The 26,840-nt window shown below is 31.9% G+C and overlaps 1 protein-coding gene across 4 annotated transcripts; it reads left to right on the top strand.

The window, feature by feature from the left end:
* Window positions 1–3,686: 3,686 nt before the first annotated feature.
* LOC127700013 (leucine-rich repeat-containing protein 14-like) lies at window positions 3,687–25,437 on the top strand. Of its 4 annotated transcripts, none has more exons than XM_052203446.1 (5): window positions 3,687–3,755; window positions 15,346–16,268; window positions 16,886–17,047; window positions 18,859–19,034; window positions 24,469–25,437. In XM_052203446.1, exons 2-5 carry the CDS (start codon window positions 15,812–15,814, stop codon window positions 25,216–25,218), a joined length of 1,545 nt encoding a protein of 514 aa, XP_052059406.1. In that variant the 5' UTR covers window positions 3,687–3,755; window positions 15,346–15,811; the 3' UTR covers window positions 25,219–25,437. The 4 variants fall into 4 exon arrangements, with proteins under 4 accessions (XP_052059406.1, XP_052059407.1, XP_052059409.1 ...); XM_052203447.1 differs by having other exon boundaries at window positions 3,742–3,786; XM_052203449.1 differs by lacking the exon at window positions 3,687–3,755 and adding an exon at window positions 3,775–3,818.
* Window positions 25,438–26,840: the final 1,403 nt, after the last annotated feature.

Below are 26,840 nucleotides of genomic sequence, written 5' to 3'. Positions count from 1 at the left end.
ATTAATAAGAAACAAATTCACTATTAAAGATGGATTTAAATTTATCCATCAAAATTTTTTTCACTTGTACTTTAAAATTATATTTTTTTAGAGCAACTTTTAATCATGTCTGGTAACGAATTCCAGTCTTTTATTCCATTATAAAAGAAAGTGGTGGATTCACACCCTTTAATGCTGGTATATAAAAGTTTTTACTACTAGATCTTGTATTGAAAGATGTTTCATTTTTAACAAAATTAGTATGTAAATAATTTGGGCATATATGGTTAAAAATGTTAAAAACATGATTGAGTCTTAGTTGTTTGACTCTATTTCTAATATTTAAAAAGCCCAATTTCTTAAATTCAATATATGTCACACTCTTTCTGGGATGTAATTGCAGAATAAATCTCACAATCTTATTTTGTGCCACTTGGAGTTTATTCTTCATTTGTTTTGATATACCTTCATACCAGCATGCACATGCATAGTCAAAATGACATTGAATCAGGGAAGAGCACAATGTTTTCCTAGATTGAAAATTTAGACACTCTTTGTTTCTATATAAAAATTTAAGCTTTGATTGACTTTTTTCACTATAGAGTTGACAATAAAATCACCAGTTAGAAACTGATCAATTATTATTCCCAAATATTTTACAAAAGTTTTGGATTCAATATTAATACCATTACAGGAGATAGCGAAATCACCCGGTATTAAAGACCGAAGTTTTCGACCAGGACCAAAAATTATACTCACCGTCTTTCCCAAATGTAAGGACAATTTATTGTCAGTTAACCAATCATGGCATGATTCCAGCATTCCGGATAATTTATGCGAGATGACCCCAGGGTCTATATGGGAAAATAAAATTGCAGTATCATCTGCATATATCAAAACTTTACAATCTGAGTCGATGCTAGTTTGAACATCATTGACATAGATCAAAAACAAAAGTGGACACAGTAAGCTACCTTGAGGGACACCACATGTAATATTACACACTTCTGAAATCACCCCATTTACACTTACAACCTGTTTTCTGTTTGTTAAATATGACTCAAACCAAGGTATAGATCTAACCCAATTACTTCTAATTTGTCACATAATATCTTGTGATTTACTGTGGCAAATGCCTTCTGTAGGTCTAATAGGACCATGCCTGTAAAAAGACCTTTGGCTGTTTGAGCTTTAATGTGATCTATCAAGTGAATGAGACAAGAATCAGTTGAATATGAACTTCTAAATCCTGATTGAAACTCAAATAATAAATTATTTGAAATCAAAAAATGTTCAAGTTGCTTATAGGCAGCTTTTTCTAGAATTTTAGAAACAATACTTAAAATGCTAACAGGCCTGTAATTTTCAGGCTTAAGTCTGTCATTTTTCTTAAATAGAGGCTTGACCTTAGCCGTTTTCAGATCGTCAGGTACCGTACCTTCAGAGATAGATAAATTTATCAAGAAAGTAATGGGTATTTTCAGAATTGGGGCTGCATGCATCCTTAAGAAACCTTGCTGGAATACCATCTAGGCCCATGCTCTTACTTATATTTAAACTGCATAGTTCTTTATACACAAATTCCTCTGTTACATGCTTTAGGTTAAAAAAAATATCTGATTTCCTTCTCTGAACATAAAAGGATCTAACAATATTTGTAGTGGCACTATATAAACCCTTTGCAGTTGGTAGTTTTTCTACCAGTTTTGCAGCTATAGTTGTAAAAAACATGTTAAGATTATTTGATATCTTTTTGTTATCGTGACAGTTTTGCCCATCAATATTTAATACTATATTAGGATTTAATTTAGGATCTTTTTGATATCCTAAATTTTTAAAACTTTTCCAAAGTTGTTTTGGGTTATTTCTATTTTATTCAATTTCACTGCTGTAATAGTCAGATTTTGCAGTTTTGCAAGATCTTTGAACATGATTTCTAAGTTCACTAAACTTTTTGAAATCTTCAGGATTTTTAGAAGTCTTAAAATCAGATAAAAATTTGTCTCTCTGCTGAATATCTATTAAAATTTCAGTTGACCTTTCCCATTTTGCTTTAGTAAGCTTAGCTATAAATTCATCTTTATTATAAGATTTCACAGATCTGACTTTAACATTACTGTGCTTATTATATACAGATTTTGCTAATTTTCTAGTACAATATACCATACAATGATCACTAAAACCAATATTTAGTACACCAGACTGAGAGATTTTCTCTTTATTATTACATAAAATATGATCTATTACAGATGCTGTAAATACTGTTATTCTTGTTGGCTCTTTAATAATTTGACTTAAATTAAACAATTTTAAAAGCTCATTAAAAGATTTATACAGTGATCCACTCTGATCTTTAAAACATATGTTCAAATCACCAAGTAATATAATTTCACAATCCTCTCTTAGCTGTTACAAAAAAAATTCAAATTTCTCAACAAAATTACAATTTTGAGGGGGTCGATAACAAGTCCCGACAAAAATAGGTTTAGATTTTGGTAATAATAATTCAATACACAAAAATTCATCATTATTGTTAAAGCTTAAGGTTAAAGTGTAAATAACTATATCCTATAGCACGCCTGAACCACTTTTATTAATTAATCTTAGATTATCTCAGATAAACTAGGATTATCTCAGATAATCCCGGTTTATCTCAGATAAACTAAGATTATCTCAGCTTAAGGTAGATTCATGGTATACCGCCATCTTGGATTGTACAATCGCAGTACAAAATCGGTCTAGTTTTTTGCCCAAATCTGCAAATTTGGAGACAGATTTGCAATTTAATAGTTAGACTGTTTATTTATATAAAGAAAACTTGGTGATTTATTGTATTATTCAAAATATTTAAACAAATATCATTTTTTGTTGTTTTTAGAATCATTTTTTTAAAAGAGCCATTTCAGGGGAAATAACTCTTTTAGTAAAAAATTTATACTGGACTAATAGGGAAATTTTTAATTTTTACTTGTAGCAAGAAAACAAGTTCGGTGACACTATTTTTTCTTTTTATTTTCTTAAAACATATTATAAAACCTATCTTCTCACAATTTATTTCAAAATTCTATCTCATAGAATTTTTTTTATGCACACAAATGTGTTTTTTCATGAACAATCTAACCAAATTTAAGCAATTTTCAACGATTCATAGCTTGCAAAATAGCACGGTGACCCATACTTTTTATTATATTTTTGAAAAAAGCATAGTAAAATCTTCATTTTGGCAAATTATAAGAAAATTCTGTATCAAAAAATATATACTTATGATCTACCTTAATTCAAATTCGAGGAAATCCTAGTTTATGTCATATATATCCCACCAAAGAGACATTAATCTAGTGGATACAGTGTGTTCACAGTTGTACATAAACTTTTACCTTTTATTGATGGAGGATTGGAGAAAAGATTTTTTTTTGTTAGATATTAGATGAACAAATTAAACTGATTATTGGTGGAGGATAAGGAATTCCATTACTCCCAATTAGTGGATGTGTGCCTTTATTGGCAGAAGTTAGACAGATACAGATACAAATATGGATTCAGTAAACAGCTTTTCAGACCAAAAGGCATCAACAGACTTTTATACTTTCATTATCCACAGGCATTTTGACTCTGGTTTAAGTAAAACCTCTGAGGCACACGGTAAATTCTACTGTTTCAAAATCTTGTCGGGTACGGGATTACTTACTCGTAATGGAAATTAAAAATTAATATTAGTCTGGTTCCCTGTCTCCCATGTACGTGACCACCACAGGCAGTTGACTCACTGTAATGAGGTAATAACGTCAGATGTATCAAGTCAAAAGGGTACACAATACTTGATATGATATATAAGCCTGGTAACTTTGATGATTTTTCACAACCACTGGGCAAAAAAAAAAAATTCTCATTTCGTATCAAGCTACCATTTCGCACCCTTTTAACCACAGGCACTTCAACCGGCCCACTTAACTTAAGGTTCATCATAACAAATGGACAAAAATGGCTGTATTTACACCTCAAAAGCTACTCTGAGTACAGACTAACCTGTGCAGTTGAATAAGTTTTAAGGCCTGGCATCCACTAGATATATAAATGATAAAAGCAATATGTATTTCAGAAAGATAAAATCTTTTTTGGATTTTGATGGGCCTTTTTTTTTCGTTCCTGCAGAAGGTGTAAAAATAAACAAACACCTCAATTGCTTTTGATACTGTCCACTCAGTTACACCCTTTAACTCACCTATAGTTGTGTAGATATCTATTGTTTGTCTATTGTCCATGCCAATCAATATCTATTGTTTGTCTATTGTCCATGCCAATCAAGCTAAGGACAATCAATACAATTCCATACAGTTTTTACCTGAGAGGGAGCATCTCCCAACTTAGTTATTTTTACACCTTCTGCAGGAACGAAAAAAAATTGTCATCAAAATCAAAAAAAGATTTTATCTTTCTGAAAAACAAAATGCATTTAACTTTTATATATATATCTGTTATGAATATGGTATAACACCAGTTTACTCGGAACTACATATACTTGACTTTACTATTACCAATGTACATTCGGAAGACTACTACGTCATTTTAAGGATTTCCAGGATTCCCCATAGTATATTTGACAGTCATTACCCATGTTGTTATCCTGATCGGACGTCCCCATTTGATGAGTGGCCTGATAGATGACCAAATGACTCAAGCCTAGGATTGTTATATTCAGGTAATATAATGCATACACATACCCCTATAAAATCATTACATATCTAGTGGATGCCAGGCCTTAAAACTTTTCCAACAGCACAGGTTAGTCTGTACTCAGAGGAGTTTTTGAGGTCTAAACACAGCCCTTTTTTCTCCATTTGTTATGATGAACCTTAATTGTGTCATCAATAGGAAGGTATGGCTAGTCGATATTTTAATAAATACTAAATATAATAAATAAGCTTTATTTAGAGTCGACATAGTATACAAACATGGACATAACATAAGCCCTATTGAGTTTTAAACTGACATACAAAACATAACAGTAATGTGCATGCAAAAAAGTTACACAACTTGTTACCTGTTACCTATTCTGTAAATTCCACCTTTTCCAGATGAACCACTTAGATTGGGAAGTCCTTTTGAAGTGTAGAATCCCTTATCCGTTACATAGTATTGAATATTCAGCATTTCTGGCACTTGCATGTATATTAAAAACTTCTTCTTTGTACACTTATATACACCGCCACCACACTTAATTATATACAGTCAGGGGACTTATTGAAATAAGTGATTTTTAAATCACTTTTTTAAGTAGCAAATTCGAAGTTTTGTCTCAAATTGTGATTTTGTAGTTTTACCAAAATTTGAAACACATAGGTTTAGATAATATCTTTTCATTAGTAAAATTGAAAAAAATGAACTTCATGCTTCTTTTAAGCAGCAAGGTTTATGCCTTTGATGCAATCATTTAGCTGCAAATTCTATTTTAGTTGAAAAAATGCTAAAAAAATGGCTTTACATAATGAACTGATACTTTCTTAACAGATTTTTCCCAGCAGTGGGAGTATTTTTTCTGTAAAATTCAAGGTTTCATCTTACAGATTATGTAATAAAATTCTACTGTTTGCGATCAAAATTTCACTGTTCGGGGGTGTTGAAATTAGTGGGGGTTATTTAAATAATGATACTTAAAGAAGTGATTTTTTGGAAGGAAATTGAGGTATGATACTTAAACAAGTGATTTTTATGTCATTATCCTAGATTTAATACAAGGTCATCACCCGACATGACCCGGTCATCCTATCAACACAGATGTTAGTTCTGATAATTTTAGCAACATAATTAGTCCATGGATCATTAGTATTCTTTATTTAAAGCTACAATAAAATTAAATCACTTAGTCTAGTGATTAATTTGTACTACTTAAATAGGTGATTATTAAAGAAAGACAACTCTTACTTCCAACCTTTATGGACATAATGTTACTTGAATCAGTGATTTAGAAAATCACTCATTTAAGTAAGTCCCCTGACTGATATATATTCGATGCAGTCCGGTAAATCCGCCCATATAAGGCTTTGACCGTATGATTTTCTGCTTACATGTAATTATATACAAATTGTATCAAATTTAACATAAATCGATTCACTGACAAATCAACTTTGAGTAGTTTATCTCATTTCCAAAAAAAATATCTAAAATAAATTTTAAAATCAACAAAACAAGTGGGTCATCCGTGTTTTTATCGGAAATGTGTTTGTCCGGTAAATCCGCCCATGGACAGTAAATATTTATGATGACCAGTTGATCACATATTTATGAAAGGAAAAGGTGATCTACCAATAGACCACTTATAAAGGGATTCCAGACAATCGAAAAAAAAAAAATTTCAAGGCAGAAACAAGTTTTTGTAAGCAATAATAGATTATTGTTAGCTTTAGGAACTGTATTATATATATATCACTAGATATTTTCGTAATAAAGGATTTTTCTTTAACATTTGACATGCAGTAATGATAAGTACAGTTCCTATGAATAAAATAGCAGATGAAATATTCACGGAAGTGACAATTACGGAAGTAAATGGGAGTGGGCGGGTTTACCAGATGGACGGAATTAACGGACAATACTGTTCAAACTGGTATATACAGTCATATTTAAAATCTAAAACTTGATAGATTCAGCAACTGTCATTTTGTCCTTTGTCTCACTTGTGACTCTTTCTTCATCAATAGAATATATCCAGAATACACATTGATCATAAAACTTGCTCGACTCAGCAAATGTCTGTTTCTCCTTTATCATACTTATGACTAATCGAAGGATGCACATTAAAATCCTAAGACTTGCTCGTAGTTTACCCCTATCATATAGTACACCTTAACAACTTTACTAACTTCTTTATTCTTATTCTTAGAGTAAACAGAATACACAATAAAACCTAAAACTTGCTGGACTCAGCAAAAATATTTTTCTCCTTTATCATACTTATGACTAACAAAAAAATGCACATTTTCACAACACCAAATGAAGCACTATAATTGAATAGCATGCTTAATTATAGTGCTTCATTTTGTGTCGTGTAAACATTTACAACTTAATTAGTTTTAATTACTTTACATTGCAAATTTCATAGTAAAACACTATGCAACATGCATCTTTTTAATCTGAATGTAAACCAGATGTACTGATTTGATTGTAAACTAAGAAATGAATTCAGAATTACTGTACAAAATATATTTCTTTAGATTATTTAGTTGTAGTTAATAATCATGCATTTACTTTTAAACTTGTAAAGTGATTCAATAATCGATAGTTATTGTATGAGCAAAGGTTCCATCACTGAAAATGGCAGCGGCTAACAAAACGAAAACAAATTTTGACGAGGATAGAAGATAATTTAATGATAGGGAGGGGGGGGATAATTTGACGATGGTGGAAGACAATTTAACGATGCCATCATAAAACAAGTCATGTAGATCCCTGTTAAACTATATAAAAATGTAAACTAAGCATGATTAAAAAGCTGGTAAAATGCATAGCATAAAATATTATGATTAGGATATGATCTAAATGGTAAAGATTTAACATAATATATTCATTTAATATAATCTGCACAAACTGTGCACTTACAGTAATATCCATTCCATGACTTTAAAATATTTTTAAACTTACTGAAATTAGAAATTTTTCTAAAACCATCAGGACTTGAGGTACAAATGTAGATCATTCCATAAAACAGCAAATGTATATTTAAAAGAGTTCTTACCATAGGTTGATGTTCAAACCCTAGGTATATCTACAAAATAACAATATCTAGAAATATATTAACTATCTTTCAGAAGAACTAAACCATGTAAACATGGTCCACGTTTTTTATATGGTGACAATTTACATAAAATCATTCAATAGCCACGTTGTGCATATGTCTAATTTTCAGTGATGGAACCTTTGCTCATACAAGTAATTCATCATACAAATTAACAGAGTCTTCATACATTGTATATGAATCATGAAGCCCTTTCCTGATTTTTTTCTAATTAAGTGGTATTATGTTTGTTGCAAAAATGCCATGTCAAAGGACAAAACTTAAAATTAGATAAAATAAAAATGTGTGAAAAATGGTCAATTTATTTAATTAAGTAAGGTAGCAACCAATAAGCTTTAAAACATTCAGTTGTTAAGATGCTTTACGACTAACATTTTTAATTTGATGATTAAAAATTAAGTTGATAATCAATATCAATACCTAAAAGTTTGACAATCTCATCACATGATACCTGGCTGTATATTAAAAACAGGCTTCTTTGATATTTTACCTGGCTGTATATTAAAGACAGGCTTCTTTGATATTTTATCTGGCTGTATATTAAAAACAGGCTTCTTTGCAAATGTTTAACTTTTATTTTCAACTGCAATGGCTTTCTGAAACACAAAAAATGCATTTAGCTTTCATATATCTATTGAAATTTAGGACTTCAAACTTTTCCAACTGCAAAGGGTTGTCTCTACTCCAAAAAGTCCAAGTAAATTTTTAGGTGAAAACAGCCATTTTTGGTGGAAGAAGACTTTCATGTTTTCTGAAATCCTATACTACAGATTCTTTCAAGTCTAAAATCATTCAACTGTTCCAAGGAGTGCTACTGTATCCCTTTCTGTGCTTTACACTTTTATAACTTCCATGCCTTATATTTCAACACTGATTTGTACACATGATTGGTTACCATGGTTACATATTTGTAAAATTAAGTGTCTGCATCAGTTTATGGAAAGAAAACAGAAACAAATATTCAATAAGGCTTACAAAAGACAATCACTTATGTTAGTGCTCTAGATTATCATGTTTTAATATTTTGATATCTCCCTTTTTACTTACGATTTACCGGTATATTCCATTTTAATTATCTTTAATCAAATGTAATTCTAAATTTTCTATTTTACTATAACAGTCAGACATTGGCAACAGTCTGGTAGTTTTCTGTTGCATCGCAGACTACATGTAGGTGTCTGATATAAATTTATTAAATTAACTAATTTAAAATTCATCAGTCAGCAGACCTTTTCTATTTTTAACAGGATTTTCAAAAGAAAAATTGGTTATTGATTTGGGGATGTAGCAAAAGTGATTTTTTTTGTATGATTTATTTATTTTGAGTTATTTCCCTTTGAACAGAAATGGTGTAATTAATAAGTATAATGGATAGATAGTCTATCATTTGGTGTCTTGGTTTTATTTTGAGTTATTTCCCTTTGAATAGAAATTGTGTAATTAATAAGTATATGGATAGATACGAATACGAAAGTTTTATTTTGATTCAGTTCACATATAACAATAATAGATCTTTTTACTGAATATAAATAACATATACATACATTAAAACACAGAACATGCAGATAAGATATATAAGCAGCAAATTAGCACACATGTATGCAAAATTTAAGGCATAATGCAAACATTAAGCAATTACTTAAAAATATGAAAAATCTTATCTACATGCAGAACAGCAGCATTTTGATCCATTTCCAGGACTGTATAAGGCTCTTAAATTGAGAAAAACTATTTTAAGTCCTCAAATGGTCAGGTAGGCTGTTCCACAGAGTAGCAGCTGCAAATCTAGAACTTTTCTTACCAAACTGTGTAGTTTTTACATGTGGAATATCCAGTATATTACTATATTTGAAGAATATTTACGATCATTTACATTTAATAGATCATGTAAATAGACAGGTGCTAATTATACAGGTCTGTGCTTTAAAAAAGTGGGGGTATACTGTTTTACCTCTGTCTGTCCATTCGTCAGTCTGTCCATCCGTTCATGAATATTTTTTTGTCACATCTTTCTCAGGAACTACATCATAAGGATTTCTGATATATAAGTCAGCTATACCGTGTGATGCTTTTTCAGATTCATCAATCAACAACTTCCTGTTTACCGAACACTTACATCATTTTACACAGGAGTAGCCAAGTTGAAAATTTTCGTCACATTTTTCTCAGGAACTACAATACAAGGATTTCTGAAATTTGATTTCAGGGTTTATATAAGTCAGCTATACCGTGTGATGCGTTTTCAGATTCATGACTCAACTTCCTGTTTACGGTAATATTTGGGTGGGGGTATCATCAGTGAGCAGTAGTTCGCAGATTCACTTGTTTATTAACTATATTAAAAGTTTCAATTGCCATTGATCTTTGTCTTTTAATATGCAGTGAAAGCATCTTAGCCTTTATAAGCAACTGTTGATATGAGCTTGAATGATCTTCATACACAAATCTTAGTGCTCTTTCTTGCACTTTTTCTAATTTTTTTTTAATTTTTCTTGGTACAGAAATGCCATGCTAAAGGGCATAGTCTATCAATGATTGTATCTGTTCAAATGATTTTTAGTCAGGAGTTGTCAAAATTTTCTTTATAACTATTTTTTCTTTAAAGTTGTGTGTTTTGAAGGTAGATGTCACAGTTGTTATGTGGTATTTTCTTTTTTGGAAAATGACGCTATCAGCGGCATGTTTCCGATACCATTGACCAGAACTAACGGAAGTTGATTATGCCTCCGCCTACCGCACTCGGTTTCATATTTAACCAGTTTACATACGTTATTTTATTTACCAAAAAGATATCTTGAACTGTCCATATGTTTTTTGTTATTAAATGGTATTTGGAGCTATCCCTTTGTTATATTTTTCATATTTATTCGAGCTTCGACTTTTATGCACATGTCTTACAATCGTAAACAATCGGTATGTATACATGATAAATAGATCCGTTTTGTTATGGTGTTGGACTTTTTACCCTCCAATGATCAGCAATCGCTAGACAAAATAGTTCTAAATATTGTCAGCCTTTCATGCCATTTCAACTTTACAATCATTAAAAAAGTTATAATCGGAATCATTTTGATATTCATTGGATAGAAACTGGTCTTTATCCAGATTTACGAAGATTTTAATAATCGGAAATTAGTAATACGGTTATACCCACGCGGTGCGTATGAATCTTTGTTTACAAAGTTATAGCAGCAGAGTCTGTAACTGTATCATTATTAATTAACTACACTGTTATTGTACTTAATATGATGAAAACTGCATATGCAATATAAGATGTCAACTCGGCCAATACAGATTTTTTTTCCGTATTGGCCGAGTTCTGATCCGGCCAAAACAGGATTTCGGAACGTCTCTAGTTTTTAGATCGTAAGTCACGATAAAACTCAAACTGAAAGTAAACAGTTGTTTGTACGACGCAGTTTTTATTTACTCACCATAAACAAGCTGAAACGTTCAGTATGGCATATATGTTATGTTAAAGACGGTCCCATTCATTTGAAAAGCATTTTGAAAGTAGACGATGGAATTATTTCAGGTTTGGGGAACGAGTAAATTATCACAAAGTTCATTTCTTGACGACCTCATAATTTCATCATGTCGATGGTACAAATCGATTTTTACTGTTTACTTTCGCTTCTCATGTTTTGTAAACGGTCTTTTATTTTTAAACCCGAACCAGGCATATGCATTCTGTAATTGCGCAAATCTTCGTTCTTTGGTCAATTGGCTTATGGATAGTTGTATCAATTTCAACTCTTACATTATTTTTTTTTTTAAATATATTTGCATTACACATGCAATGACAGTACCTTTCCAATTACTATTTATGTGTTGTGTCTAAATTAAAGTTGTAACACTTTATAGTGACTGGAAAGGGTAGAAAAATTCATCAGATGAGAAAAGGTTGAAGATACATGGAAACGGCACCAAATCATTAGATATTGCATCTTATAAAAAGAAACTGAGATTTGGATAGTTCCACTTCAAGGTAAAAATGTTTATCTCTTGTGAAATGAAATAAAAAAATATTGTAACACTGCAGTTAATTAATAAAGATACTATTACATGTATTTCTGTATTGGCCTTATTGTTGGTCCTCGGCCAGCAGTATTGGCCTTCGGCTTCGCCTCAGACCAATACACCAAGACATGGACCAATAACAAGGACAATACAGAAATACTTACGCAATAATATTATAGAATGACAGTATGGTTCAATAGCGGGAATCAGCCCCTCAACTACTTTTTACATAAATATTAACTTCTGGCTTCAACTCCTTGTTCGTTTTGTCTGGAGATCTTGTTGTAGTTCCAGTTAGGCAAGCATTTTAGAGACGTATCCCGTCCATCCTCTCTTGACTTGTAATTTCTGGTGATAGATTTTGCCGCTTGACGTTGTATCCTTTCAAGCTTGTTTTTTTTTGTTACCGTGTAGGGGTCCCATACAATGGCTCCATATTAAATTGTAAGATCCATTCCTAAAGGTCTAGATCATTGTTCTAATCTGACACAAATTTCAATAACTGGAATGCTACCCAAGTTTAATATATGGTGACCTACTAGAACAGCATTATCACTATTGAAATTGTGTTTAATACCATGATTGTTCAATGTCATTAACTTAAATGGAGACAGACATTTGGCCTGAAAGGTGGTGTGGGAGTGCAAAATCAAAAACTAACTGACTATGATATATGGTTAAAGAATGAATATCAATTACATGGGTCAACATGGTCAAGGGCAGAGTTGTTATGAAATAACAATATGGCAGAGAAGTGGTTTCAAGTTTCATATAAAGCGACCTGACTGACATGAAATAAAAAATCAAAGGAGTATCCCTATTTGTCTAATCTTCAAGGTGAAATAAAACTAGTAAAACAATATTATACTATTGTCTAAATCTACAGAAATATAATTTGCTTCAAGTAACAGAAATAATTAGGTCACTAGTAACTTATTTAATGAGTATGTGGGGTATAAGAGCTTGATAACAACAGGCTCTTCATAATCATTTGGTTTGAAAAGGATGCTAGTAGTCTATATTCTTGATTTAGAAAAATGTAATTGTAAGACAAAAATCACATTACTTAGAATACTTTAGATCATTCAGGTAGTCTTTATTTATATGTACAAAAGAACAGCCAGTAGTCATTGGATATTGTAGATCATTCAAATAGTCTTGACCTATTTATTAGTACAAAAGAACAGCCAGTAGTCATTGGATATTGTAGATCATTCTGGTAGTCTTGACCTATTTATTTATAGAAAAAAACAGCCAGTAGTCATTGGATACTGTAGATCATTCAGGTAGTCTTGACCTATACATTTGTACTAAAAAAACAGCCAGTTGTCATCTTCACATAACACACACATATACGAATATCAATTATATGCTTACGAGACATGTTGGAATGTTAAACTAATTACGGTATGTGAAAATCAAGACTTGCATAAAAAATATCACAATATTAGAGACAGTGGCGTCATTTTTCCTCAGAGTTTTCAGCTCTTTGATTAAGTCTACCTAGGGGCATTATGATTTTCGGTCTGTGCATCCGCTCATCTGTCTGTCCTGCTTCAGGTTACAGTTTTTGATGAAGTTGAGTCCAATCAACTTGAAATTTAGTACACATGTTCCCTATGATATGATCTTTCTAATTTTAATGCCAAATTAGAGTTTTGACCCCAATTTCGCAGTCCACTGAACATAGAAAATGATCGTGCCCGCTTCAGGTCAAAATTTTTGGTCAAGGTAGTTTTTGATGAAGTTGAGTCCAATCAACATGATCAACTTGAAACTTAGTACACATGTTCCCTATGATATGATCTTTCTAAAATTACAGTTTTGACCCCAATTTCACAGTCCACTGAACATAGAAAATGATAGCGCGAATGGGGCATCAGTGTACTATGGACACATTCTTGTTGTTGTGTGTGTTAATGTTTGATTTTTACTTGATCCGGTTTGGGGGTCCGGATTTCCAAATTTTTTTTACTTCATCTTGTTTGGGGGTCCAGATTTGCTACCAGGTAATATCATTTTCATTAGATAATAGTCTATTTTTATTCTGCCTGTAAAACTACACACAATTTTTACAATTAACTAAATATACATATTTGTACATGTATTTGGATTAGGACAATGTATTTACTATTAATTTATTCATGCAATTATTTCCACCTTTTATCAAGATAACAAACATGTGGTAATTATCAACTAACAAAATTATAATTGGAGTGACAGATTTATTTTTTGATTTTGGGCCCAGTTTTCAAGGTGGTCCAAATCAAGGTACAAAATTTAACTGTGTTTCATTTCAACATAAATTGAATATATAAATAGGGTTCTTTCAAATGCTAATCTAAACCTACATATTTAAATTTTGGATTTTTGGACCCAGTTTTCAAGTTGGTCCAAGTTGGTCCAAATCAGGGTACAAAGTTAAACTTTGTTTGCTTTGATTTCAACAAAAATTGAATTTATGTGCTTCTTTGAAATGCTGAACATGCTGAATCTAACCAAACATTTAGTAGATTTTGGATTTTGAACTCCTTTATCAAATTGTTCCACATTGAGGTCCAAAGGGTCCTAAATTAAACTTTTGTTTGTTTGGGGTTCTTTAAATTTGATATGCTGATTCTAGACTTAGATTTTGGATATTGGACCATAAAAGGTAAATGTCCAATTTCAAATTTTTCAGTCATTGACCTCATTCATTTTGTGTCACAAACCTATGCTGTGTCAAATATTCTATCACAATCCAATTCAGAGCTGTTTTAAGGTTAAATGTTGTGTCTATAGTTGCTCAATTGTTCAGGGTTCGACCTCAGCAGGAAAATCTTGTTTGCTGTCACTCTGACAGCCTCTTGATTATTCTTTTCTCTTCTGCCCCCTTTTCAATATGGCTGCAATAACCATAAAAGGGCAAAATTTTTCTACATTCTAGTACAGAGCATATGAATTTTATTTATAGAAGCAGAATATTATTTGTCCTAGGGAACCAACAATTCAAGATCATTTGAGGATAAACAAATTTAAATTTCTGACGTATGTTGAAAACAATATAAGTCCAATTGTCTGACACAAGGAAATGATTTTTAACCCAGCCTTGCTGGATCTATGTGATCGATCCAAATTTTTAAGATGGTGCAGACTTTGAGTTGAATGCACCTCATGAATCTAAATGATGTGTTTTATGACTTGCAGAAAGTATATATATACACCAAAAGGTCCATTTTAATCATCTACTGCCAACTTTTGACATGTTATTTGTCCTTAACAAAAGAGAGGTCAAATAGATACCAAGATTTAGATATATACACAGTTTTGTACAGTAGTTACTTTTAAATATGCGATTCCTTAAAAACGATATCATAACTTTTATACCTTACAACATTAATTTTATTGGCAAAAATAAACAAATGTTTATATATATGTAAAATCCTAAACACAAATATTTCAGAGTACTTTGACATGTTTGAAGAGACTGATTAATATATTAATGTAAAGATATAAGGCTAAGCTTCTGTGATATTTTTAGTTGGACAGTTTTTGATCAATCAATCTCTTTACAGTGAAATGATAACGGGAATGGTCATAGCAATATAAGAGATGGGATTTATCAAAAGAGAATACATTATTATCAACGGAAGGAACTTTTTTATAAGTGCAGAACATATCATTGTAAGGGAAGGAACATAGTGTAGGATAAAGAACTCTTCACTGTACGAGAAGGAAGACACATGAGGAGATATATATCATTATAAGAGAAGGAACACATTATTATCATGATTACAGATGGAATGCTACATTTTAATGAGAATGAACACTTCACTATAATAAAAGAAGAGAACGAACACTTCACTATAAGAAAAGACACCTATAAAAAGAGAGGGAACACACCTTTATGAGAATAGAAACACATCATTATAAGAGAAGGAACACATCATTATTATAAGATTTTGAGAATAAATATATCCTTATAAGAGAAAGAACACACTATTATACAGAGAATGCACACTTTATAATAAGATTGTCAGAATGGATACATCACTTTGGTATGAGTATTACCAGGGTGTTGTGTATCCGTTAGATCTCTGTTCTCCACCAGCTATTGGACAACAGAAGAAGAGTGTAGCATCCTTGACAACCTTGTGTTCTCGTTACATCATACAAGACTCTACCATGACAGCTCAGGCCATACACTACATACCGAAAGAGCTTTGTATTGTATTGATGCAAGAAGCATTGATATGTAACAAAGATCGGGCTGTTGATGTTTTGTTGTCTCATTGGCCATTTGAAACTTTGTCACTACAGAAACTGGTACCAAATGTGTTTACTTCTGTAAGGCCATTATATGATATGTTATATTTATCTGAAGTTACCAGGCAATGTTTGAGATACACCACATGTTTGGCTCATACCTTCCTTGAATGTGTGAAAAATAAAACTCCAACAAAACTCCGATATCTGGATATGTCAGGATTTCCTACTCGTAAGTATTGCTGGTGATAACATCTCCATTTTCTAAAATTTTAACTCCAATTTAATTTTAAAAAAGAAATATGATTCTATAAACCAAACTCTGCGATCTGGATAAGTAAGTATTGCATGTGATGTTATCTGAATTTCCTTAAATGAATATAATTCTATCAAAACCCCGATATCTAGACATGGCAGGATTTCTAGCGATGCTATCTAATTATAAATTCCCATGAACGTAAGACAAAAAAAAAAAACAATTCAAACCTTCGATACCTGGACATGGTAGGATTTTGTAATTAATAATTGAATGCTTTTTAACTGGATTTCCAAAGGAAACTGTGTCCGTTCATTAACATGAAAACACTTGTATGTTGTAATATATATCACCTGCAATCTTATTGTAACTGAGGTAATTCCTTATCTATTTATAGAAGAGGTAATCCTGTACTATTTGGCTTCACATTGTATGTTGTTATATAGATCCTCTGTAATCTTATTGTAACTGAGGTAATTCCTTATCTATTTTTAGCAGAGGTAATCCTGTACTATTTGGCTTTACATTGTATGTTGTTATATATATCCTCTGTAATTTGATTGTAACTGAGGTAATTCCTTATCTATTTTTAGCGGAGGTAATCCTGTACTATCTGGCTACACATTGTATGTTGTCATATAATGAAGCTCGTCAAAATGTGATGGTCAACATGTATAATAAAGCTGTACAGTTATTGCCACAGCCTGTGCCAGATCGTTTAATGATGGCCGATCAGTTCCTGCCTGACACTTCAAGTATGTTGATATAAACAATAAGAATTCATGATGGAAAGTTTAATATTACAGTAAAATGTTTTTATAAGAATTTAGGATAAAGTAATATCATTGTTAACAGCTGTAAAAACTAAACTTAAAGCTTGATGCTTGTCTAGTGTTGTGTTTTTATAAGAATTTAGGATAAAGTAATATCATTGTTAACAGCTGTAAAAACTAAACTTAAAGCTTGATGCTTGTCTAGTGTTGTGTTTTTTATAAGAATTTAGGATAAAGTAATATCATTGTTAACAGCTGTAAAAACTAAACTTAAAGCTTGATGCTTGTCTATTGTTGTGTTATTTTATAAGAATTTAGGATAAAGTAATATCATTGTTAACAGCTGTAAAAACTAAACTTAAAGCTTGATGCTTGTCTAGTGTTGTGTTTTTATAAGAATTTAGGATAAAGTAATATCATTGTTAACAGCTGTAAAAACTAAACTTAAAGCTTGATGCTTGTCTAGTGTTGTGTTTTTATAAGAATTTAGGATAAAGTAATATCATTGTTAACAGCTGTAAAAACTAAACTTAAAGCTTGATGCTTGTCTAGTGTTGTGTTTTTTATAAGAATTTAGGATAAAGTAATATCATTGTTAACAGCTGTAAAAACTAAACTTAAAGCTTGATGCTTGTCTATTGTTGTGTTATTTTATAAGAATTTAGGATAAAGTAATATCATTGTTAACAGCTGTAAAAACTAAACTTAAAGCTTGATGCTTGTCTAGTGTTGTGTTTTTATAAGAATTTAGGATAAAGTAATATCATTGTTAACAGCTGTAAAAACTAAATTTACTTGTCTATTGTTGATGGCCATATGTCATGTTGACCGCTAGATGACTTTGGTTTTTGTCTTGCTTGTTTGGTTGGTGTATAGCCTACCTCTCCTTTTATTCAATTTTAAGCCTAGAAGACAGAAAAATTTTAGAATATGGAAAAAAAATTCAGTAGAATTTTAGTGATATGTCTAACATGTCTAAGAAAAGTTAGTGATATGTATTTGATATATTGGTCATACATGTACTTCAAGGAGACAATTAACCTTTCACACAATAAAAATAATTGTAAAGGGTTCTGCGTAACATTCCATGAAAGTTTGACAAAGTGGTTGGTGTCTTAACCTTTAACGTTAGTCTGTATCTCATTGTTAGCTGTGGAAAAATAACAAATCCATTTTCATCAGTAAAATACAGGAAATGAAAAATAACATATGGGAATATTTTTATCTGTATACTGTCTTTTGATCATTAAAAAGTTTCTGTCCGTCTATTACTATATATCAAGTTCAAATTGGACCAAAATATATTTGTAAACAATTTGTGAAAAGTTTCACCATTTTTTTTTCATTTTCAGAAAAACCCTTTATTGACAAAATGCTCTGTTTTGTTTACAATTGACTTTATTAATAGTACTCTTGGTCTGTTAAATAAAATGTATTAATAATGATTCGTAATTAGGTTTGTTTCTTAAATACTCTATGCAATTGGCTAACTAGTCAGGTGTAAATGTCTGGCAGGGTTCGTCTGACCTTGACCATATGATAATTTTAATTGTATCATGTATGTGAAAATTGTAGTAAAACCTTTATCTGTTAATATAACAGACTTTTTACATAAGTTCAATCGTGATAAGTAAGGCAGGTGAGACATTTCAGGTTGTGCTTTCATATTTTTGTTTTTTTTTCCCGTTAATATTTAGATACAGTCTAAAATTTTATATTTAAGGTTAAAGGATAACAGCTAACAACATAACCAGTTTACATTATAATCACCAGCTTCCTGTTTTTTATTTCAGTTCTAGTAAAACTTGATGCCTTTGTTGCTGCAGACCAGACACTGACAGAACTAAGTAAAGCCTTGAAGGTATCAGGATTTACTGACAGTAAACTGTGTATGTGTTTACAGAAACTTGATGCTACATGTTTGGGGGAACCTAAGCTTAACATACTTCTTGGACAGATAAATCCACAGGTATATAATTTTACATAGGGTTGGGATAACACATGTATGTACATTAGTTTACATAAGGTTGGGATTACACATGTATGTACATTAATTTACATAGGGTTAAGATAACACTTGTATGTACATTAATTTACGTAGGGTTGGGATTACACAAGTATGTACATTAATTTACATAGGGTTGGGATAACACATGTATGTACATTAATTTACATAGTGTTGGGATTACACATGCATGCACATTAATTTACATAGGGTAAGAATAACACATGTATGTAAATTAATTTACATAGGATTGGGATTACTCATGTATGTACATTAATTTTACATAGGGTTGGGATTACACAGGGTTTACATAAGGTTGGGATTACACAGGTATCTATATTAATTTATATAGGGTTGGGATTACACAGGTATCTACATTAATTATACCCCCGCTTTAAAAAACTGGGGGTATACTGTTTTACCTCTGTCTGTCCGTCCATCCGTCAGTCCGTCCATCCGTCCCATGAATATTTTTGGTTGCATCTTTCTCAGGAGCATCACCATAAGGATTTCTGAAATTTGGTTTCAGGGTTTATATAAGTCAGCTATACCGTGTGATGTGTTTTCAGATTCATCACTCAACAACTTCCTGTTTACACATGACATCCAAGTTGAAAATTTTCGTCACATTTTTCTCAGGAACTACATTACAAGGATTTCTGAAATTTGGTTTCAGGGTTTATATGAGTCAGCTATACTGTGTGATGCGTTTTCAGATTCATCACTCAACAACTTCCTGTTTACTGACAACTTGCATCATTTTACACATGCCATCCAAGTCCATCCAAGTTGAAAATTTTCCTCACATTTTTCTCAGGAACTACATTACAAGGATTTCTGAAATTTGGTTTCAGGGTTTATATGAGTCAGTTATACAGTGTGATGCATATTCAGATTCATCACTCAACAACTTCCTGTTTACCGAACACTTACATATTTTTACACTATTAAAATTATCCAGTTGGGGCGGGGTATCATTAGTGAGCAGTAGCTCACAGTTTCACTTGTTTATATAGGGTTGGGATTACACAGGTATCTACATTAATTTACATAGGGTTGGGATTACACAGGTATATAATTTACTTAAAGCTGGGATTACACAGGTATATAATCTACATAAAGTTTGGATTACACAGGTATGTAAATTTACATAAAGTTTGAATTTCACAGGTATATAAATTTGCATAGGGTTGAATTTTCACAGGTATGTAAATTTACATAAATTTGGAATTACACATGTATAAAAATAAGAAGTTGTGGTATGATTGCCAATGAGACAACTCTCCACATGAGACCAAAATGACATATAGTAGTTTTAAGACAACAATAGGTATGTCAATTTATACAAAGGATTACAAATATTTTGAATTTAATAATAACTATACAGAGATGTCATTCTATATTCCTGAAACAGCCTGGGTATACAATATGGGTTTTTTAAGTTTTACCCTTGTCTGTCTGTCCGTACGTACGTACATCCAAAAACTGGTTTCCATTCTCTAACTTAAGTTTGCCTCAACCAAATGTTATCAAACTTATACACAATGCTTATTACCACAAAACACAGATGAAGTATGAATTTTGGTGGCGTCACTATAACTGTTCTAGAGTTATGCCCCTTTATATTTCATTTCCATTCTCTAAAGTTTGCCTCAACCAAATGTTATGAAACTTATACACAATGCTTATTACCACAATACACAGATCAAGTTTGAATTTTGGTGGAGTCACATTTACTGTTCTAGAGTTATGCCCCTTTACAAATGGAAATATTGCTAAATTTTTCATTTTTTTTCTAAAAATATCAATGATGTCATTGTTCAAGTAATTTTTATACAACCGCAAAAAATTTTTATGGTAGTATATTGGTATGACGTTGGCGTCGTCGTCGTCGTCCGAAGACACATTGGTTTTCGCACAATAACTTTAGTTTAAGTGAATGGATCTCTATGAAATTTTACCATAAGGTTCAATACCACAAAAGGAAGGTTGGGATTGATTTTGGGGGTTATGGTACCAACAGTTAAGGAATAAGGGGCCAAAAAGGGGCCAAAAATAAGCATTTTTGTAACATCCAGACAATAACTTGTGTGTAAGTGTATGGATCTCTCTGAAATTATACCACAAGTTTCCATACCACAAAGGGATGGTTAGGATTGGCTTTGGGGGGTTATGGCTCAAACTGTTTAGGAATTAGGGGCAAAAAAGGGGAAAATACAAGGGTTTCCTGGTTAATGGACAATTTAAAAGCAGTGTAAGGGAGGTAATCCAAAAACAAAATTGTACAATGTTGGATTACCTATACTGCTTTTAAATTATCTATTTAAGACTTTTATGATGTATTTAAGTTGGTAATTATGGTTGCAAACTCTATTTGAAATTTGAATTGAGATTATGACCATATCTTGAGGGAAAGAATTTTTTTTTTGGAAAGGGGGGGAGGAGGGTAAAAAAGAAATTGTGGGGGGGGGGGGGGGCAATTTTTTTTTTCATTTCAGATTTGAGAAATTAAAAAGAAAATTTCTTCAAATATTTGTTTTTTTTTTGCAAAAAAAAAGGGGGGGGGGGGGGGGTCAATATGCAACAGCAAAGTGTATTTCACAAAAGCAAAATATTGAATATAAATTCAAATCCTATAACCAATTCTTAGTTCTTTGACTACAGTTATTCAGTGTCAGAAACCTATTACTGTGGATTCATTTATTTTCGTGGGTACCAATTTTCGTGGATTGAGGAAAACTTACATGTTCGTGGATATTTAATTTCGTGGTTTTGCTGAAGTCTGCATACAAGCCTATAGAAAATTTGTTATTCGTTGAACATTTAATTTCGTGGTTCACCTGTACCCACGAAATCCACGAAAATTGGTATCCAACGAATAATAATGAATCTACAGTATGTGTCAATATTTAATTACAATCCAAATTCAGACCTGTATCAAGTGCGAATATTGTGTCCATTTTCGCCCCAACTGTTCAGGGTTGGACCTCTGCGGTCGTATCCAGCTTAGCTCAGCGAAGCATTTTATTAAAATTGGAGTTATCTTCCTTTGTCCATGATTATAGTTGAATCAACTACAATCAATGCTTTATACAATGCAATGTTTAATTTTGCCTTCCACTGATAAAACACAGATCAAGTTGAATTTGGGTAGTGTCACTTTAACCATTATTGAGTTATGCCCCTTTATGAATCGAAAAATTGCAAACTACAGGATTTCGTGTCTTACGATTCAGGATTTGGGGATCGGACCCCCACCTACCCCCCTCATTATTCGATTGTCGAACTTATATATCTTACCACTGACTATTTCCAGAAATAATCTGAAATCACGGACCTATAACTCCAGTCCAATTTCCCAGTATCCATAAAAAAAAACCCATAAAAAATCAATATTTCTAGAATAACATAAAATGATATAGTTATATCTAATTTCCCATATCCATAACATTCAAAGGTAGCATGTGGCAAAAAGAAAAACTAAAAATAATATTCCTAAAATAACATAAAATGACACAGGGGGTACCCCCATATCTCAGTGAATTCAGATGACAAAGATATGATTATCCGATATTCCTGAAGGTGAAATGGCAAAGTAGATCCTAATATACCCTGTTCAAGGCTTAAAGCTGAAAATTGATATTTAGCTCCGTCCGCAATGAAACGGTTTGAAATCAAACTATGACATCTTCAATCTATGCAATGATGTCAAGCTCTCTGGAAATGCCAAGAATGCAGGATTTTACACCATTTATCCCAGACCCCCTACCGAAATTTTTCTGCCTCACTAAAATTATATGCCTAGTTACAGCCTTGAATATCCTTCAATGCTGTGTTTCTTATTTTAAATCATACTGTTTACACACCAAATACTAGATTAATGCATAAAAGTGCTATTATAATGAATTGCATACAGAGAAAATTATTTTTCATTGCAAATTTTAAAATGTGTCAAGTTGGTGGAAAATATTATGTGGGTTTATCAATAATTCTGGTGGTCAAAAGACATGTACTGTCCATAAAAAAAATCACTACACACAGTGCATATTCAAGGTAAATACTTCATTACAAAGATATTTCCTAAGTTAATAAAAATCAATTTGTTAAAATGAGAAAAAAAATGCATCAAAGTGAAGTACAGAAAATCTCCTTTGTGACGTTTTATGGAAAATCCAGAAAAATCACAAAAACATTTCTTCCAGTCTTACCATTTGCTTCAAGCTTTTTTAAAGAGATAATGACAGGAACAACATTTTAGACATAGCAACATTGTCCCTCAGTGTGGACCCATATTGTTAAAATGTTTGCAGTTGACATATTTACCTAGCTATGTAATTTCACCTTAAACTCTAGATAGTCCTTTGTTTATGTCTTTTTTTAATTTCCAAATGGTACCAACTGTGAGATTTTATACGACCGGTCGTATATTGGTATGGCGTTGGCGTCGTCGTCGTCGCCCGAAGACACATTGGTTTTCACACAATAACTTTAGATTAAGTGAATGGATCTCTATGAAATTTTACCATAAGGTTCAATACCACATTTTTTCTAGTTTCCAGACAATAACTTGTGTTCAAGTGTATAGATCTCTCTGAAATTGTATTGCAAGGTACCATACCACAAAGGGAAGGCTGGGATTGAGTTTGGGGGTGATGAATCATAAAGGGGTTCAAAAACTTTGGGGTTGTTTTTTTTTCTATTTTAAGACTTTTATGATGTATTTAAATTGGTAATTATGGTTGCAAACTCCATTGGAAATTTGAATTGAGATTATGACCATATCTTGAGGGAAAGAATTTTTTTTTTTTTAAAGGGGGGGGGGGGGGGGGGGAGGTGAAAAAAAAATTTAGGGGGGAAGGAGGTAAAAAAGAAGTTTTTTGTGGGGGCAATTTTTTTTTTCATTTCAGATTTCAGAAATAAAAAAGGAATTTCTTCAAATATTATTTCTTTTTGCAAAAAAAAGGGGGGGGGGTAAAAATTTTTAATTTTTTTGGGGGGGAGTCAATACGCAACAGCATAGTGTATTTCACAAAAGCAAAAAAAAGGGTGCTAATTTTTTTTTTTAGGGGGAGGTGGGCCAATTTCACAACAGCATAGTGTATTGCACAAAAGCAAAAAATTGAATATAAATTCAAATCATATAACCAATTCTAAGTTCTTTGACTACAGTTATTCGGTGTCAGAAACCTATTATGTGTCAAATATTTAATTACAATCTAAATTCAGACCTGTATCAAGCGCGAATATTGTGTCCATTTTTGCCCCAACTTTTCAGGGTTGGACCTCTGCAGTCGTATCCAGCTGCGCTCAGCAAAGCATTTTATTTGTAACCTTTTCCAGATGTCTGAAGATGCCTTTAAGATATAATCTAATAATGTTTTATTATTTTTATTTTCAGTATTTGACAGGAATTAGATTGAAGTACAACTCTATTAACTGTGAGAGTTTTTGTAACCTGGCCCCTACACTAGAGAAGTTTACAAACTTATGTGCCTTAGACCTTTCGTGTAACAGTATAACAGTGTACCAGAGTGACTCAACAACAGAGGTCCTTGGTAAAACACTGTCCTCCTTACCAAATCTAAGCAGACTGGATCTTAGTAGTAACAGACTGAAGTACAAGCTACGACAGCTAATCAGTGGTACACAGCAGCCGTTACAACATCTTCGTCTGGCAGGATGTGGTCTGACAGAATCAGATATCAGATACCTATCAACATCACACCATACCAAAGCCTTACAACACATTGATTTAAGTGGAAACACACTGACATTATGTTGTGGAAGTTTAGGACATCTATTAGAAGAAGTTAAGTCTACCTTACTAGTGCTTGAGTTAGAGGACAGTAAACTAGATGATGGTGGTATTCTTCGCCTGTTGCCCTACATTTCCTTGTTACATTCCATTCTGTATCTGAATCTGTCCCAGAATTCCTTAGTTTCTTCAGTTTGTTTACAGCTGAGTGTAACATTATCGACATTGGTAGATCTGAAGGCTATGAAGATATCATACTGCTCAGACTTTTATGGAACAGAAGATGAAGAAGAATTTAATCGAGTCAAACAAATGTTTGTCAACCAATTTTTAGTGGTTCTGAACAAATTATCTGAAACACATCTGGTCATGTCTGATCTTGAAAGCATTTGATAATTTATAATAATCATGATTGTACCTTTTCATGATGTATATAAAACCATGATTGTACTGTTTTATAATTTATAATGATCATGATTGTACCGTTTAACAATTTATAATGATCATGACTGTATAAACTGTTTAATAATTAGAATGATGTATAAGAATATGTAAATATTATGTTCATTGCAGAAATTATAGATAGAAATATAGACTAAAATTATAAAGTTATATAGATTTAAGTTAATTTCATTGGGTTAATCACCTGAATTTTTATACCCCACGGCACAAAGTTAAGTAGGCTATAATGTTTTTGACTCATCCCTCTGTCTGTCCCTCAGTCCCTCAGTCCTGTTCTTGTCATCGTAAATCCTCTGAATCCACACAACAGAATTTCATGAAACTTTGTAGATAACAAGGACATACTATGTAGATGTGCATATCAACAGGAAATTATGATTCAATTTTTTTTTCTAGAAGTTATGCCCCTTTGAACCTAGAATTTTGGCCTAACTGTACTACTGCAACAGTTTGTCATCACAACTCCTCTGAATCCACACAACAGAATTTCATAAAACGGTGTAGATAATAAGGAAACCGTATGTAAATTTGCATATCCACAAGAACTTTTTATCAGATGACTTTTGTAGGAGTTATAAGTCTTTGAACTTAGGAATCTTGTGATACTTTGTTTGCCCAGTGACAATGTTGGGGCATGGGGTATGTGAGCGTGTTCACTAAGGTTCTTTAATTTAAATGTTTTCAACTGAAACTACATAGAAAATTTGAACCAAAAGTTGGTCAAAATGTTACTATTAAATTGTCCTTTTAGGAGTAAAACTGAAATTTGATATAATTGCCAACTATCCATAATGACCAAAGGATGTGAAAAGTAACAGGTCACCATATATCATTCAATAATGAGCAAAGGATAAAAGTAACAGGTCACCATATATCATTCAATAATGAGCAAAGGATGTGAAATGTAACAGGTCACCATATATCATTCAATAATGAGCAAAACCAATACTGTAACATCATCTATTTAAGGTCAAATAAGTAGAAAACGTGAAACAATTCAAAAGAGTAATCTTATGCCTTGACCTATTTTACAACAATGAAAGAAAATTGAATAGAAACAATATTTAACGATATACAGTGTTAAAGTGATAAGATTTTTTAGTAAGTTTATACAAAGGATCAATGAAACAATGTTTTACTAAGAATTATGTACTTTCTTGCAATTGTGGCCTTTTAGAATAAGTTTATACAAAGGATCAATAAAAAAGTTCATAGAAAGATACCAAGATCTTGTTGATAAATATTCCGTATCAACTCCACAAATAGTACACGATGGTCTTGAAGTTTAGATTCTAGGTACTGATGTTGTTTACATCTATAAGTGTTATAGTGTTCTTTTATTTGTCTTTGTAAAGTATTACTTTTACTGTTAAGTCTATTTTTGGTAATATCCATTTGACGTGGCTCAGTACTTATACATTCCATCATTGTATTATTGTGCTATGGTAAATATTTGTAATTTTGTCTTTCGTTTTTGCTAATGTGCTTTGTCTATATGTATTTTTGTTTTTCTTTGAAGACATATTGGTTTGTTTTTATAGTGATTAAGATTA

Source organism: Mytilus californianus, unplaced genomic scaffold (assembly GCF_021869535.1).
Source record: "Mytilus californianus isolate M0D057914Y unplaced genomic scaffold, xbMytCali1.0.p SCAF_46, whole genome shotgun sequence".
Lineage (NCBI taxonomy): Eukaryota > Metazoa > Mollusca > Bivalvia > Mytilida > Mytilidae > Mytilus > Mytilus californianus.
Note: the sequence above shows the minus strand (reverse complement) of the source record. Positions and strands in the feature narration are given on the sequence as shown.